Here is a 14698-nt window from a genome sequence, read left to right as displayed (position 1 = left end):
AAGAAGCACGAGGAAGCCCAACAGGAAGTTTAGCTGTACGTACGTACGTACGTTAGTGTGTTTAGTTTCTAGAGCGATGATGGCGGAGAACACAGACGGAGAGAGTGCTGGACTCGGGGAGAACAGGTCAGATAACGCTGAAAGGACTCAGTATCACACCACTAGATGTATATTCATGCAGAAATCAGTGCTTGTCTTTATCTTCGCTATGTAGCGAGGCAGTTATAGTGTGAGTCGGAGGGGGGACTCCGCTGGCGCTGTTTAGCGCAGTTAGCATGTTTGCTAGCTTCATAAACGTTCTTTCTATGTTTATTTATCTGCTTAAATAGTTCACACGTGACCAGAAACGCATGGGAAGCAAAACTATATGCTTCGCAATAACATGCTAATCAACAAAATGTTTCTTGTTAGCAACTAAATTAATGGCTTGTTAGCTGACGTGTTAGCTGTGTCTGGGTTCGCTAGCTATCTTTAGCCCACCGTCGTGTTTGCGACAATTAATCTTTTTATGGATAAGGGATGATTTTGCAGGCCATTGTGTGTGTGTGTGTGTGTGTGTGTGTGTTTTTTATTGCGTAACGTTAGTTATCGTTTAAATCAGCACTGAATAAAAAAAGAAAACCGTAGAGATTCAGTTTAATGTTCACATCACTCGAAAACTAATTGTGGGATGTCTAATATACGTACAATTTAAGCGATTATTGAAAACTGAGTATACATTGAATTTTATTTAATCTACAAGTCAAGCTCAGAAAGCGAATTGCTTTTTTTTTTTTTTGGCACAAAAAAGGTTGTATTGATGACAACTATGGTCTACAGCCTTTGCAACCCCCCCCCCCCATCCCACCCCTCCCAAACCTAGGATGTCCAGAAAGGGTTAAAATGGGTTTAATCTAAATTCAAGGCTTGGAATAAATGAAAACTCAACTTCTGTTTAAAAGTGGTCAAAATTATAAAGGAGTGTGTGTGTTTTGTGTACACAAGAAACAAATATGTGTTTAGGAAAAGGTATTACAAATGTTTAATTATATTTGCAGTACTCCTAACACACTATAGTTTCACATTTGGTGCAGCCAGTGTCTAAACAAACACACACATTTGTTTTTGTGAAAAGTGGGGACATCCCATAGGCGTAATGTGTTTTATACTGTACAAACTGTATATTATGTCGCCCTAAACCAACCCTCACAGGAAACTTTGTACTTTTTTTCACTTTCTCCAAAAAAAAAAGTAAATCATACCCATGTCATTTATAGGGGTGTCACGATTCTCCAAATCCTCGATTCGATTGCATTTTCGATTCTAAGGTCACGGTTCGATTCGATTCTCGTTTTTTACATTTATTCTTTTTAAAGCACAGATTGTCATTTTTCAAACTAGACTTTTATGTAATATAATATCTGACTTTTGTTTGCAATGTACCACATTACACTGTCAAATTTAAAACTTTTATTAACAACATAATGTAACAATAACTTATATCTTTAGTCAATTGAAAACTTAAAATAAATTGCCATCCAGTTTCTCTTTTGTAAGTGCAGTCTTCTTCACAAAAGATGACATTCAAGTTCATAAAACAAACAAAAACAATAAAAAATGACTAAAATAACCTTCAAATATTACGATGTATCGATTTAAAAGATTAAAGATAAAACACTTGTTAAACACTTCACTGTCATTCATTTAGATTCATATATGTGGGGATGTGGGGAATGAGCATGCGCGCGCGAGGGCTTTTATTGCGCGCAGAGTACATGTCACGCGTGCGCGAGAGTTTGAAATGAGCTCGCGGGCTCCCGTTTCTTCGCATCCGATTCAGTTTTCCTCTCGCGGAAGCGATTTAGCGCGCGCGCCAGCATCAGTTGAATGCTCGGTTATTTTTGTCATTGATTTGCCGTCATACAACATGGGGGCGTGGCAGCATCGACGATTCCATTTTTTAATTCGAAGTTTGAGACTGTGACTTAATTTCGATCGATTTCGATTTAAAATCGAAATCGTGACACCCTTAGTCATTTATACAGAGTTGTGTCCTGATATGTACACACACAAACTTAAAAGAGTCATTCACCTCAATAATTTCTAAAAAGTTAATAATACTGTATTGTTATCAATAAAATGTACACATTTCCTTTGCTCAGTTAACAAAACCAGATGCCCGTGCTCAGATCATAGACTGTATAAGGCTCAGATACACGCTGCCTTACAACGTGTCTCCTCTCGCTCAACCTGTGTCCTGTGCACTCACAACTCTCTTTGTGCTCATGCGCAAGATATTAAATCTTTTCGCACCTTTCTATTTATAACCTTTTCTGTTCTGTTCTTTTTACTGCGTGCAGTGTGAACGTTCTGATCCATTAACATGGGCTCGAAAAAAAAGGCTACGCATCACAGACAGAGTGTGTGAACCTAGAGTTAGGCATATGCCCAGTCTGCTCTGTTCTCGCGCTCCACTTAGGTGCGCTGCATCCTGATTGGTTCAGATAGCATACTGCGGGACGTTGGGGCTGCGGAAAATTGTGCTATAAAGCAATTTAGAAATCGTGCACACTCAAATCGTGATTTTATTTCAATTTCGATTAATCGCACAGCCCTAGTCTGAAAGAGGAACAGAGTGGTGTGACAGACACAGTGATGAAGCTTGTATGTGTTTGCAGACAGTACACCAGCCACGGACGGTTCAGACAGCTGACTCCACTGTGTGACCATCTCTCTCTCTCTCTCTCTCTCTCTCTCTCTCATGCACGCATGTGACGTGCAACTCCACATTTGAACATTCAATAGCAAATACTTAAACTAATAACAAAACATACTTACAGTAGCTGATTCAGAAGCGCTAGATTGTCGTAGCAAAGTCAGAATTACCTCCTCTCCTAGGTTCACAAAACGGTCGTCTTCCATAAAATGCATTGCTGTTCTGTTGTAGGTAATCTTAAAGATTCCTAAATACATCTACTTTTGGAAGAACAAATAAAGTGCTTTTGCTTTCGTCTAGAAACACACAGCATCTCCCTGACATGGGTGCTTCAAAACTAACTGCTGTTACTGAAACCATGCTGCCTTTTTTTTTTTTTTTGTGAACATTTGGTCGGCATTAGGCAAATATTTCCACATAGTGATGTAGAGATGTGGGGGCGTGTTTGATTGAGCCATTTTAGGGGGTGTGGCAGAGTCTTAACTTTTAGAAAGAATATCTCTTTGGATTTGAGACTTAAGTCTTTGAAACTTTACAGATCTTCTTTATGCACCAAGAATTTGTAATAATCCAAAGAGAAAGGACAATTTTAAATTGCATCACATGACTCCTTTATGGTTTCTTCATATCTTGACTAATTCTGTAGTGTACTTTTGTCATTTAACTTTTAGTGTACAGTGAATATCAAGTTGAGGTTTTGCATATTGGTAATTACTGATTTTTGTAATTTATTTTACCTTAGGATGGTGTTACAGCAGGCTTTACATTTTCATAGCCCTGCTCCACCACCTACCACAGTTTTGCGAGGACCTCCACCATTACTACGACCCCCGCCTCCACCCTTTGGCATGATGAGAGGACCCCCACCACCCCCTAGACCCCCTTTTGGCAGACCACCGTTTGACACCAATATGCCACCTATACCCCCACCTGGAGCTTTGCCCCCACCCATTGGACCCCCACACCTGCAGGTAGGTGCTATTACAGAAATATACAAAGGTAGGTGCATATGTTTTGATTGAAAGTCATTTTGAGATATTTAAATCTCAAAAATCCTGTTGTGTTTTTCGCAGAGGCCACCGTTCATGCCCCCACCAATGGGTAACATGCCCCCTCCTCCTGGCATGATCTTTCCACCTGGAATGCCTCCATCGCCAGGAACTGGATCTGTTTCAAGCATGACTAGTGAGGAAATCTGGGTAGAGAACACCACACCAGAAGGAAAGGTAGCAAGCTGACTTTTAAATTAAAATAAATATAACTTAATAATACGCTTCTTATTAAAAAAAATTGTGATCTCGTTTCAAACACCCACTCAAACTTTTTCTTAAATGAGTTTTGCCTTATGTCTCTTAAACCTTTGATAAGTACAACCACAGCCAACATTCAAGAGAGCAGTTTTCATGTATAAATATGAGACCGCCACACAGAATTGTTATTTCTGTGTTATAAACATTGAAAGGATCACAGACGAACTGGGTTAAAAGTTTATAGTTTCGATATAAAAACTGATCTCTATGATAGCAATAAAACTTGAGTAAGTCCTGGGTACTTCTGGGTAGTGGGTGGACAACTAGTCAACCACCCTGACGCAATCCTAGTATTAGCATCCTAGGACTTTTGAAATATTCCCACAACTCTTTCAGGTATATTACTACAATGCTCGGACACGTGAGTCAGCCTGGACCAAACCAGAGGGAGTAAAGATCATCCAGCAGTCGGAGCTCAATCCTCTAAAGGCAGCTCAGTCCGGAGGAGCTGCAGCAGCACCTAACACCGCTGCCTCTACTCCAGCAAGCAGTGCAACTACAGCTGTGTCCGAGCCGGTCTCCATTCAGAGCCTGTCCCCCACCTACACCCTCAGCACCAGCCCTGACCCCAGCACCAGTCCAGCCCCCACTGCCTCTCAATCCTCCACCAGTGAGTGTTACACCCAGAGAGAAGGAATTATGAGTCATGTAGCGGCCTGTTGAGTAGAAATTGGATAATTTATAAAATTGAGTACGCATGGCCAATATAATACGTTTTTAATTTTTGTTTTAATATTATCTTTAATCACACATTCATTCTTTCTCTTTGCTTTATTTGTCCTGTAGCGTCTGTTGTTTCTGAGATGCCTCCAGTGGCCTCCACACCTCCTGCAAGTGTAGGTGTGACCTCTGTTGCCGTGGTCAGTGTTCCTACAGTAACTGCTACAGTCACTGCAGTGCAGACAATGCCGCTTATGCATCAAAGTCTCCCTCCTGGCCTGCCCATGGCCCAGCCGGCTCCTGCAATCCCAGCATTTCCCCCGGTCATGGTACCTCCATTCAGAGTGCCTCTACCTGGCATGCACATCCCACTGCCTGGTATGTAGAAAAAAAAAATGTAATTCTAAAAGTAAGCTGAGTTGCCTAGTTAGTTTAGCTAAACACCAGCAAATGTAGAGTTCCTACATTAAATGTATAATTTATTAACTCAACCAGTAGATGGCGCCCTCCTCTTAAAAAGTGATGTGAACAAGGTGCCTACACTTATATTCAGTATTGCTTAGTATCAGATTTAAGTTTTCTGAGGGTAATGTAGAGATAATCATGAACAAAAAATTAATGTTACTACTAAAATTTGTCTGTCATATATATATATATTAAATAATATTGTTATTATTTTATTTGCTGAATGCAATTATTTTTAAAGGTATGCTCCCAGGGATGGCCCCTCCTCTTGTACCCATGATGCATCCCCAGCTAGCTATCACTGCATCTCCTGCATCTCTTATGGGGGCTCTACCACTTCCGGAATGGTCTGAGTACAAAACAGCTGATGGGAAGATGTATTATTATAACAATCGCACTCTTGAATCCACCTGGGAAAAACCTGCTGAGCTAAAAGAGAGAGGTAAGTGAGGTCTTTTTTGAATGATGTTTACTGCACCGACCATTGACATCGGCAGTTCAGGTTAGGCACAGTCCGTGTTGTATTCAGAAACATTTTATTTTTCTGAGCAGATAAGGACCGTGACAAGGCTAAAGATGGCCATAACAATGATTCAGTTTTAAAGAATATAGACATGGAAGCCAAAGCGGACAACTTTGGCATTTCTAAAGAGGTAAGTGTAAAGTTTGCAGGTTATTTAAATTGTTTAAAGCAAATTTTTAAGTACATAAACGATATATATTGTTAATATTTTGTTTTTGTAGTTGCCCAGGGAAGAAGAAATGACAGAGGAAGAAAAAGCAGCACTAAAGGCAAAACCTGTCGCCACAAACCCAATTCCTGGTACTCCCTGGTGAGCCTTTTTCTTCTTCCGTCCCTCAGTGATTAAAGTATGCAAGTTTGTTCAAAGGTTTCAAAACATTTTTTAACATGTATGTGTTTTTAGGTGTGTAGTCTGGACTGGAGATGACCGTGTGTTTTACTACAATCCCACCACACGACTGTCCATGTGGGACCGACCTGAGGAGCTAGTGGGTCGTGCTGATGTGGACAAATACATTCAAGAACCCTCCCACAAAAGGGGGGTAGATGACAACAAGAAAATAGGTTAAACCTTCTGTGACACTAATTTGCACTGCATAAAGTTTCATATAGTTTGTGAACGAATGCTGTGTCCGAAACCGCTCCCTATCCACTATATAATGCACTATATCGTGTGTCAGCCATTTTGTAATGCTGTCTGAATTCTGAGTGAACGACTTCATTCCCTACATTCGTCCACTACTTTTTACCCACAATGCATTCTGATTTCCATTTTCTGGAGCACTATTTCCCACAATCCCAAAGCGGAGTTGTGTCGAGCTGGAAGCGAGAGCAGGAGCAGCGCGTGAGTTAGAAGGAGAGATGACATTTACATCTTTATTATTTTTGCTTTAAAGTTTATTTCATACATTATATTAAAATGTTATGTAGGCAATAACTCAGTTTAATATTTTACTAATTTACTGAGGTGGCATCATTGTTAACTTAAAAAAATTATGATAATTTGGTTGAAAATTTAAAAATGTTCATTAATCACATTCTGATGTAAAATTTACGGTTGCCTGAGGTCTCTCTACAACCATCTGAACTGAAAACGCTGCTTGAGCGAGTGTCAAGATACTAAAAATAATAAATACTTACATTAACACGTTCATAATTTTGTTTATTTTTGTTCTCAGTATTTTAATAGTATTTAATGATTTTGAATATAAAAACATTACAAAAAAATTTTATTATATACCATCAACGAAACCACAAAGCTGACACGTTGGTATGTATAATTGCAATATAGAGTCATTTAGAGTATTATTGCTATTAATATTTTCTAAAATTAGGTACATGTTGTAATGTTTTTGCAACAGCTCCAAGTCTCACGTGCAATGTATATGTCACCATCTGAATCTGTTCACTTATTTATTCACTCCTTCCTGATATAGTGAACTCAACTGCCATACATTATATAGGGATCAGTGAACGAGTGTGCGATTTCAGACACAGCACATGATTCTTTGTTGAAAGTAACATAGCAAAAACAAGCATAAACCTTTTTTTCTTATTGCAGGTTTCAACAAAGAGGATATCGACACAGCCATAGAAGACACCCTGGATGATGAGCCTTCTAAGGCTAAGAAGAGAAAGTAAGTACCAATGGGCCACAACAGGAACCATAGGGGGCCGAACACCCGGCCCTGCAGAACACCTAGTTTTAGTATAATATGGAAGAAACTACAAGACATGAAAACTTTATTCCTTGTCATATGAAGGAAATGGGGCTGCTTCCGTTCAAGCGCTGAGTTAAGACATGTTGACTGGCCCATTTTATGTCACAATTAAAGACATTTTCGGCGGCAGTTATTTTTTTTTTCTTCTTTTTTTTTTGTGCACCCAATGCTGACTTTGTAATCTTTAGTTTGGGTCTGTGAAAAGTGGTGACTCCATAACATTTACCAAATCAAATCAGTCACTGTTTCCCATCAGTGCCCTTCACGCCTGCCTCCCCCTGACCCCAAACAGTGGTCCTGTTGCACTGGGGACTATTTTTCAGGGAACGCTTCTAAGCTCTGGCGATGCCAACGTGGGCCTCCAAGGTAACCCACCTCGTTTGACCTCTCTTTAGCCTCCATTAGGCAAATCCCAGTGAGCCAATCAAAACATCAGTTCTTCAGTGATGTGTTTTGATGTAAAAAAACGTTTTGGGATTTATAAAAAAAAAAAAAAAAAAACTGAAAGCAAAAATACGATTATATTTGTATTTGACATCTGTTCTAACTTACAAAACGCAAATAACCCGTTGATGCGCAGATTGCAAGGATAATGCAGTGCTTACACTTTGAACACCCTTTCTCAAATTGAAATAAATTAGTGTAGTATGGCTTTCAAAATGTAAAATGTTGAAACATTCTATAAATGAAAAATGGTTTAATTATTATATGCCGATAATTAATTATTAAATTTGACAAGTCACAATATTTATCTGTTTGAACAGTTTCTAGAAGTCTAAGTCCTTAAAAGGAAATGGATTGATTGTAACCATTTTTTTTATATATATAAATATATATTTAAATCATTTGATAGATCTAATAAATAAGTTTCAGTCCGATACAGATGTCAATTCATTCAACAATATAAGGATAAAATCATAAATTTTCAGAGATCCTCTCCGATTTTTATTTTTTTACAAGCATAGACGCCAAAAAAAAAAAAAAGGGTTCTAAAACGAAGACGTTCTTCCTTATACTAGTCCTCTTCTCCCTGACAGGACGGACGGTATGAAGGAGGCTGACGCAGAGAAAGACGTGGCCATGGAGGCCGAACTGAAGGCTGCTCGCGATCGGGCCCTGGTGCCCCTGGAGGTCCGCATGAACCAGTTCAGGGACATGCTGCTGGAGAGAGGGGTAAAACACTTCAATCCAACGCAATACTCTAACCAGCTCTGTAATATTAGACACATAAATCTGAATGGAAGCCCACCAAGGTACAATCTTAAGTTCATTCTTGTTATTATCATTTTTAAATATTATGTAATATAGAGTCTTAAATTTCTATCTGGTCTTTCTGTCACTCCATTTATTTACCTGTCTTTTCTGAATTCTGAGTGAGGTCATGTTAGATGATTTGTGCTTGACTATAGGGATGGGCGGTATGACCAAAATCTTATATCAGCTTATATATCATGGTAACTGCATATATCACAAGTTATTTATCACAAGATCTTTATGCTGGAAATTCTGGGAAGAATATTTGCATATGTAATGAGCTTTGATATATCTGAAATCACTTCATATATGTCTATTAATGGTTTCCCGTTTAGTCCACTAATTTAGACCAGTGTAAGTAGTTAATGGAAACTGAATATGCTGGAAAGGCTGAAACTTTTGCGTAGTTTTTGCTTTGTCAGCTTTGTCTTTGTCTTCCCACATAGGTAAATAATTGGAAACTAAATATTCTTTTGAGTTATAGAGCAATGTTTTACTAAACCTTTATTAAACTCAAAGCTTCCACAAAGAAAATGAAAATTTAAGTGGTAATGTAGTCATACCACTTACTATACAGTTCTTCACCAAATAAATAACTTTGTTTGGCATAGAATATTGATATCAGTTGAATTTATATTGTCCTGGCAACAAGATGAACACTTCAACAATTTTACAGTATTATAAATACAATAATGTGTAGTAAACAGTCACACCGCCCAGTCCTACTTGACAGTAGTGTTTGGTGCCCTCTCTTGTCAATGTTCATACGAGAATCTCTATCTGTCAACTTTGAATAAAACTCTTTGGTCCTAACTTATTGCATGAAATAACAAATAATTACCAAAGAAGAATGTACTATTGCATTGTGTAATAGTCAAGTATTTTGTATTGCTTAATTCTGTTTGATCACATTAAAACATTTAAGGAAGATATACATATTTTTTTTTACTTCTTTGTCTACGGGTATTACACAGTAGTAGTAATTGTAGGTGATTGTAATTTGACTGATAGAGATTTCAATTGTGTATCATTAAATGTTGTAAGTTCAATACAAGTTAAGCTCTTTAAGTCACTCCTATATGATGTTTATTGATTTACTTGAATGAAGTGTTGTTTTTTGGGTAGTCTGTTCAGTGGTAAGCCAATTTTTGTCCACTTCATACCTGCAGGTTTCAGCCTTTTCCACTTGGGACAAAGAGCTGCACAAGATTGTGTTTGACCCTCGATATTTGCTGCTCAACCCCAGAGAGAGGAAACAGGTAAGAAGAGCGTTGGACATTTAGTGGTTTGCTGAAAGAGCAGAAGTAGGCAGCTTTGTCATTTGTATCTCCATCACTGTGCAGGTGTTCGATCAGTACGTGAAGACTCGTGCTGAAGAGGAGAGGAAGGAGAAGAAGAATAAACTCATGCAGGCTAAAGATGACTTCAGGAAGATGATGGAAGATGCCAAACTTCACATGAGGTGTGTTGTTTGTTTCAGTTAGGCCTTCTCTATGTATTTGCACTCAATAAAGCTCTTGCCTGACCTTCTGAAGTTGCCACTTATTTTCCTTTCACCTGTTAGGACCACATTCAGTGAGTTTGCAGCAAAACACTCTAAGGATCCTCGCTTCAAGGCCATTGAGAAGATGAAGGACAGAGAGGCCATATTCACAGAGTTCATGACAGCCTTGAGAAAGAAGGACAAAGAAGACTCCAAAAACAAAGTAGAAAAGGTCTGTCACCGGCCTCCCTCAACCACCCAGAAATGTCCACTTGAATCAACAGGAAATTACAAAGTTCTGTTGATAGAATTGAGGTTGAATTCCACTATATATTCGGTCAAGCCCTGACAAATTAAGTCAAGTTGTGTGTTTCTGGCTGCAGGTGAAGCAGGACTTCTTCGATTTACTGTCAGACCACCATGTGGACGTCTCTCAGCGCTGGGGCAAAGTGAAGGACAAGGTGGAGACGGACCCACGCTACAAAGCCGTGGAGAGCTCAGCTGCTAGAGAGGAACTGTACAAACAGTATGTGGAGAAACAGGCGAAGGTTAGAACCGTGTTCCTGGTCTTATTGATTCATCTGGAGGAAACTCCCAAGACCAGAAAGACGGGTTTAATATAAGTGTCTGTGTTGTGTAGAATGTGGACGCAGAGAAGGAGAAAGAGCTGGAACGGCAGGCTCGTATCGAGGCCAGTCTGAGGGAGAGAGAGCGGGAGGTGCAGAGAGCTCGATCTGAACAAACCAAAGAGATTGACCGAGAGCGAGAGCAGCATAAACGAGAGGAAGCTGTCCAGCACTTTAGAGCACTCATGTCAGATATGGTCAGTGCTGGCACACTCTTAACAATGATTACATCTCATTGTACATTGCTTTAATTATATATACATTTTGTCATTTTTCATTATTATTCACGCATAGGTTAGGTCAACGGATGCTTCCTGGTCAGAAACGAGGCGCAATCTGCGTAAAGACCACCGCTGGGAGTCTGCTGCTCTGCTGGAGCGACATGAGAAGGAGAAATTGTTTGAAGAACATGTGGAGGCTCTTACCAAGAAGAAGAAGGAACATTTCAGGCAACTGTTGGATGAGACCTCCATGGTGAGACGGGTTCAAAATCACACAATCACATAACGACAACAATAATAATGATAATACATATTACATAGTTTCTTTTTTTATTCTAATGCATTTTATAACAATAATTATAATAGGAATTATGATTTTTCTTATCATTACATAGAAATTAAGTATATAGTCTATTAACAACAATTATTGTATAATGTTGTTGTTGTTGTTATATACTCGGTCCTCATTAGAATATATATTAAACATAATTATTATCAGGGATGCACCAATGCCATTTTTTTCAGAATGAGTCTAATACCGATACTTTAATTTTTGGTAAATGTAGATACCGATACCTGTTTTTTCACAGCATTTTATTTATTTATTTATATAGTGGGTACAGAAACAAAGAGGTGAAGATTAATGTAAACCTGCGTTGTGGCGCTCACACGTATCCCTTGAACACAACAGCTATGAAATGTAGGCAATCTAGGTGTGAGACGGGCACCAATGGTCAGAAAAATTTTTAGACAAAAGAATAATGATTAGCAGTAGTTCATAGTCAAGTATCATGTTTGCAATACAAAAGAAACATAATATTCTCATAATCAGTCCTTCATAGGAAGTGAATATCTCACAGTCTGCAAACTTTAGCTTGATATGGAAAAAAAATATTAGTTGGTTTGTTACTTTATTTCATTAGTGTTCATTTATTATATTAAACTGGATAAATTGTTACACCATTTTATGTGGTGTCATGATTTACTTTTGATAAAAACAAAGGTTTATTATTGTATGCTTCTTTTGGCATTTCATTTATTGTATACCCTTTAAATTTGCTTATTGAAAGAACAACAACAACAGCAGCAGCAGCAACATTATGGTGCAACATTTATTTGAAACATTTATTTGGTACTTGCTACCTTTTACTCTTTGCTTTCATTCTTTTCATGGAAACATTACGATGTTTCTCTACGTCGCTTTTTGCACAACTCTGGGATGGCAACATCAAGCTTCGTTGCAACTTCTTTCTAGGAATTAATGCTTTCTCTGAGTTTTTAAAGTCTCTCCACGAGTGATCGTACAGGTGCAGATATATCAGCTTTTCGACACTCCAGTGTATTCATGTTGCTATTGACTAGGCCAGAGATATTGTTCTCTTTTGCCTGAACTCCATTGAATGATGAACGAACTGGGGGGGGGGTTTGCATATCAAAGAAGGTGGAGTTTCAGAACACACCCACCGATTGCGTAATCGCCACAGACCAGTAGAAACTCGAAGGTGTTTACGAGCCGAAACGATGTTTGCTTTGGTCCGCTGTATCGAACTACCGAAACAAACTCAAAACGAACTTCATTTCAGCCTGATTTTGTTGGAAATGACGTCATATCAGTTCGGTCTTCGATTTAGTTTGTAGTATATCATTTACGTTTACGTGGACCCTTACTTATTAGTAAAAACCAAAATATACTTTGGTCTTTACAGCAAGCTAAACATGCAAAGCACGCACAGGTTTGTATTGGTGCAGAACAAGGCCTTGCGCATCTCACACAGTGTGCCAGTTTCACCTTTGCTTTAAATAAAGTCATATATGCTTGACATTTAAAATGTTGTTTATAGTGAAAGCCCTTATAATTTTTGTTTGTTCTGTAGTTATGATTTAGTTTTAATCCAAATGCGTGCGCTAATGGAGCAAACAGAAATCAAGATCATGCAACAGAAATGCGCACTCGGACTCCCTCTCTCCTTACCATAAAGTAACTTTAGTAACTTGAGCATTTTACTTGCTTTTGCAATAAATGAATAAATGTAAATTAATGTACCTTACTATAAGTTCTGAAAACTTTCCAATAAGACAGTTCAGTCAGACCTTTTCTCTTTAGTAGATGTACAAAGAAAAATATTTTTTGTATTTTTAATGGATTTTTGAGCTTTTATAAAGTACCAGTACAAAAAAAAAAAAAAATCCATAGTCAAATTTAAATTAAATGAGATTTTAATAATTTTTTTTTAACTATGTATTTTTTGATTATTTGATCATTTCATTATTTGGTCCTCATGGTATGTATCTTTAAGTTATCCATGTGTTCATGCTGCTTATATTATGTAACTATTTCATCATAGATCACCCTAACAACCACGTGGAAGGAAGTGAAGAAGATCATCAAAGATGACCCACGCTGCATCAAGTTCTCCAGCAGTGATCGAGTGAGTTGAGTTGTTTAGATGACATGCTGCAATTTTGGCCTTATCAACATCAATGATTTCTGTCTCTCTCATCTCTTCTAGAAGAAACAACGGGAATTTGAAGATTACATAAAGGACAAATACATCACAGCCAAAGCTGACTTCAGAACTCTCCTGAAAGAAACCAAATTCATCACGTATAGGTATGCACCTTCCTTTAATTTTCAAAACTTCTTGTCTCTTGAACCCTGTATGACTGAAGAATGTACAAGGGAGAGCAAATGATTTTATTTTAAAGTTAAAATGTAATTAGCCCTATTAGGAACATGATTATCATCTAGTTTTTTAGCTTCCATTTTCTAAAGCTGTTGCTGTTGAACTCTTGTGTAATTTTTTTTCTGCAGATCACGGAAGTTGATCCAAGATTCAGACCAGCACTTAAAAGATATTGAGAAAGTCCTTCAAAATGATAAACGTTTCCTGGTCCTAGACTGCGTCCCAGAAGAACGCCACAAACTCATCATGTTCTACATTGAGGACTTGGACCGCCGGGGACCCCCACCTCCCCCAACTGCCTCAGAACCCAGCCGCCGCTCCACAAAGTGAAGCCCTAGTGGACCTTAGAGGACTGAGCATGAGCCAGCCATGCACTCATCATAGCACAGTGTTAATGACTTTTACTTATGAAACGTCTGTGTTATATACTCAAACTGTGCAAGATGATGCCCACTAGTTGTAGGCTAGCACAAGGCAAATTGTTAATGTCAATCTATGAACTTCAGTCGCCAGGCAGGGAATGCATTTGTACATGTTACTTGCACTTGGTACTGCAGCCTCTTGTGAGAGTCTTGTGGATTATCAGTTGTGACAGGCTGTTAATCCAACAGGCAGAACATGTGCAGTACATGTGAAATGTTTCTTAAAGTGGTTTAATTTGGACTTGTTGCTATATTTCTGTATGTTCAATGGAAATAAATGCAAACTTTTTGTTTTTTAGCAATTGTTGTGATCTTGTATTTTTCACAGGCCATGAAATCAAAGAATACAAAATGTGTACCTCTTGATTTTTATTAAATTTTCCCCACTGTTTTCTTTGTAAAATTAGAAGAAAAAAAAAGCAGAACATTAGTACATTTGCTACATTACTTCCGTTTAACACCATTACTGTTTGTTGCATCAATCAACCAATAAGCTGGATTTTGATGCATGCACCTTCATAAAGTAAAATGAAAAATACAATTTTGGAAGCCGAAAAGTTGGATACCTCACGGCCCAGCAGCCACAACAACATGTTAAGTTCTCAAAGCCATCTCAATTCTCTGTCCTGCCAGG

General features: G+C 38.3%; 1 protein-coding gene across 1 annotated transcript; it reads left to right on the top strand.

Moving 5' to 3' along the window:
- Positions 1-14366, top strand: LOC113063886 (transcription elongation regulator 1-like). Its single transcript, XM_026234292.1, has 20 exons — positions 1-126; positions 3438-3666; positions 3769-3921; positions 4342-4615; positions 4792-5043; positions 5372-5572; positions 5683-5783; positions 5875-5963; positions 6057-6217; positions 7215-7290; positions 8412-8547; positions 9798-9887; positions 9972-10090; positions 10193-10343; positions 10495-10659; positions 10752-10934; positions 11032-11211; positions 13304-13387; positions 13469-13569; positions 13771-14366. Exons 1-20 carry the CDS (start codon positions 77-79, stop codon positions 13970-13972), a joined length of 2997 nt encoding a protein of 998 aa, XP_026090077.1. The 5' UTR covers positions 1-76; the 3' UTR covers positions 13973-14366.
- The last annotated feature ends 332 nt before the right edge of the window (positions 14367-14698 follow it).

This window comes from Carassius auratus, chromosome 46 (assembly GCF_003368295.1).
Source record: "Carassius auratus strain Wakin chromosome 46, ASM336829v1, whole genome shotgun sequence".
NCBI lineage: Eukaryota > Metazoa > Chordata > Actinopteri > Cypriniformes > Cyprinidae > Carassius > Carassius auratus.
This window is presented reverse-complemented; position numbering and strand designations above follow the sequence as displayed.

Excerpts from the sequence above, each read along its gene's own strand:
- LOC113063886 (XM_026234292.1), top strand. The coding sequence starts at position 77 with ATGATGGCGGAGAACACAGACGGAGAGAGTGCTGGACTCGGGGAGAAC. Across the intron at positions 5,573-5,682 it reads TGCTGAGCTAAAAGAGAGAG|ATAAGGACCGTGACAAGGCT; the intron begins GTAAGTGAGGTC and ends TTTTCTGAGCAG. Across the intron at positions 10,344-10,494 it reads CCAAAAACAAAGTAGAAAAG|GTGAAGCAGGACTTCTTCGA; the intron begins GTCTGTCACCGG and ends TTCTGGCTGCAG.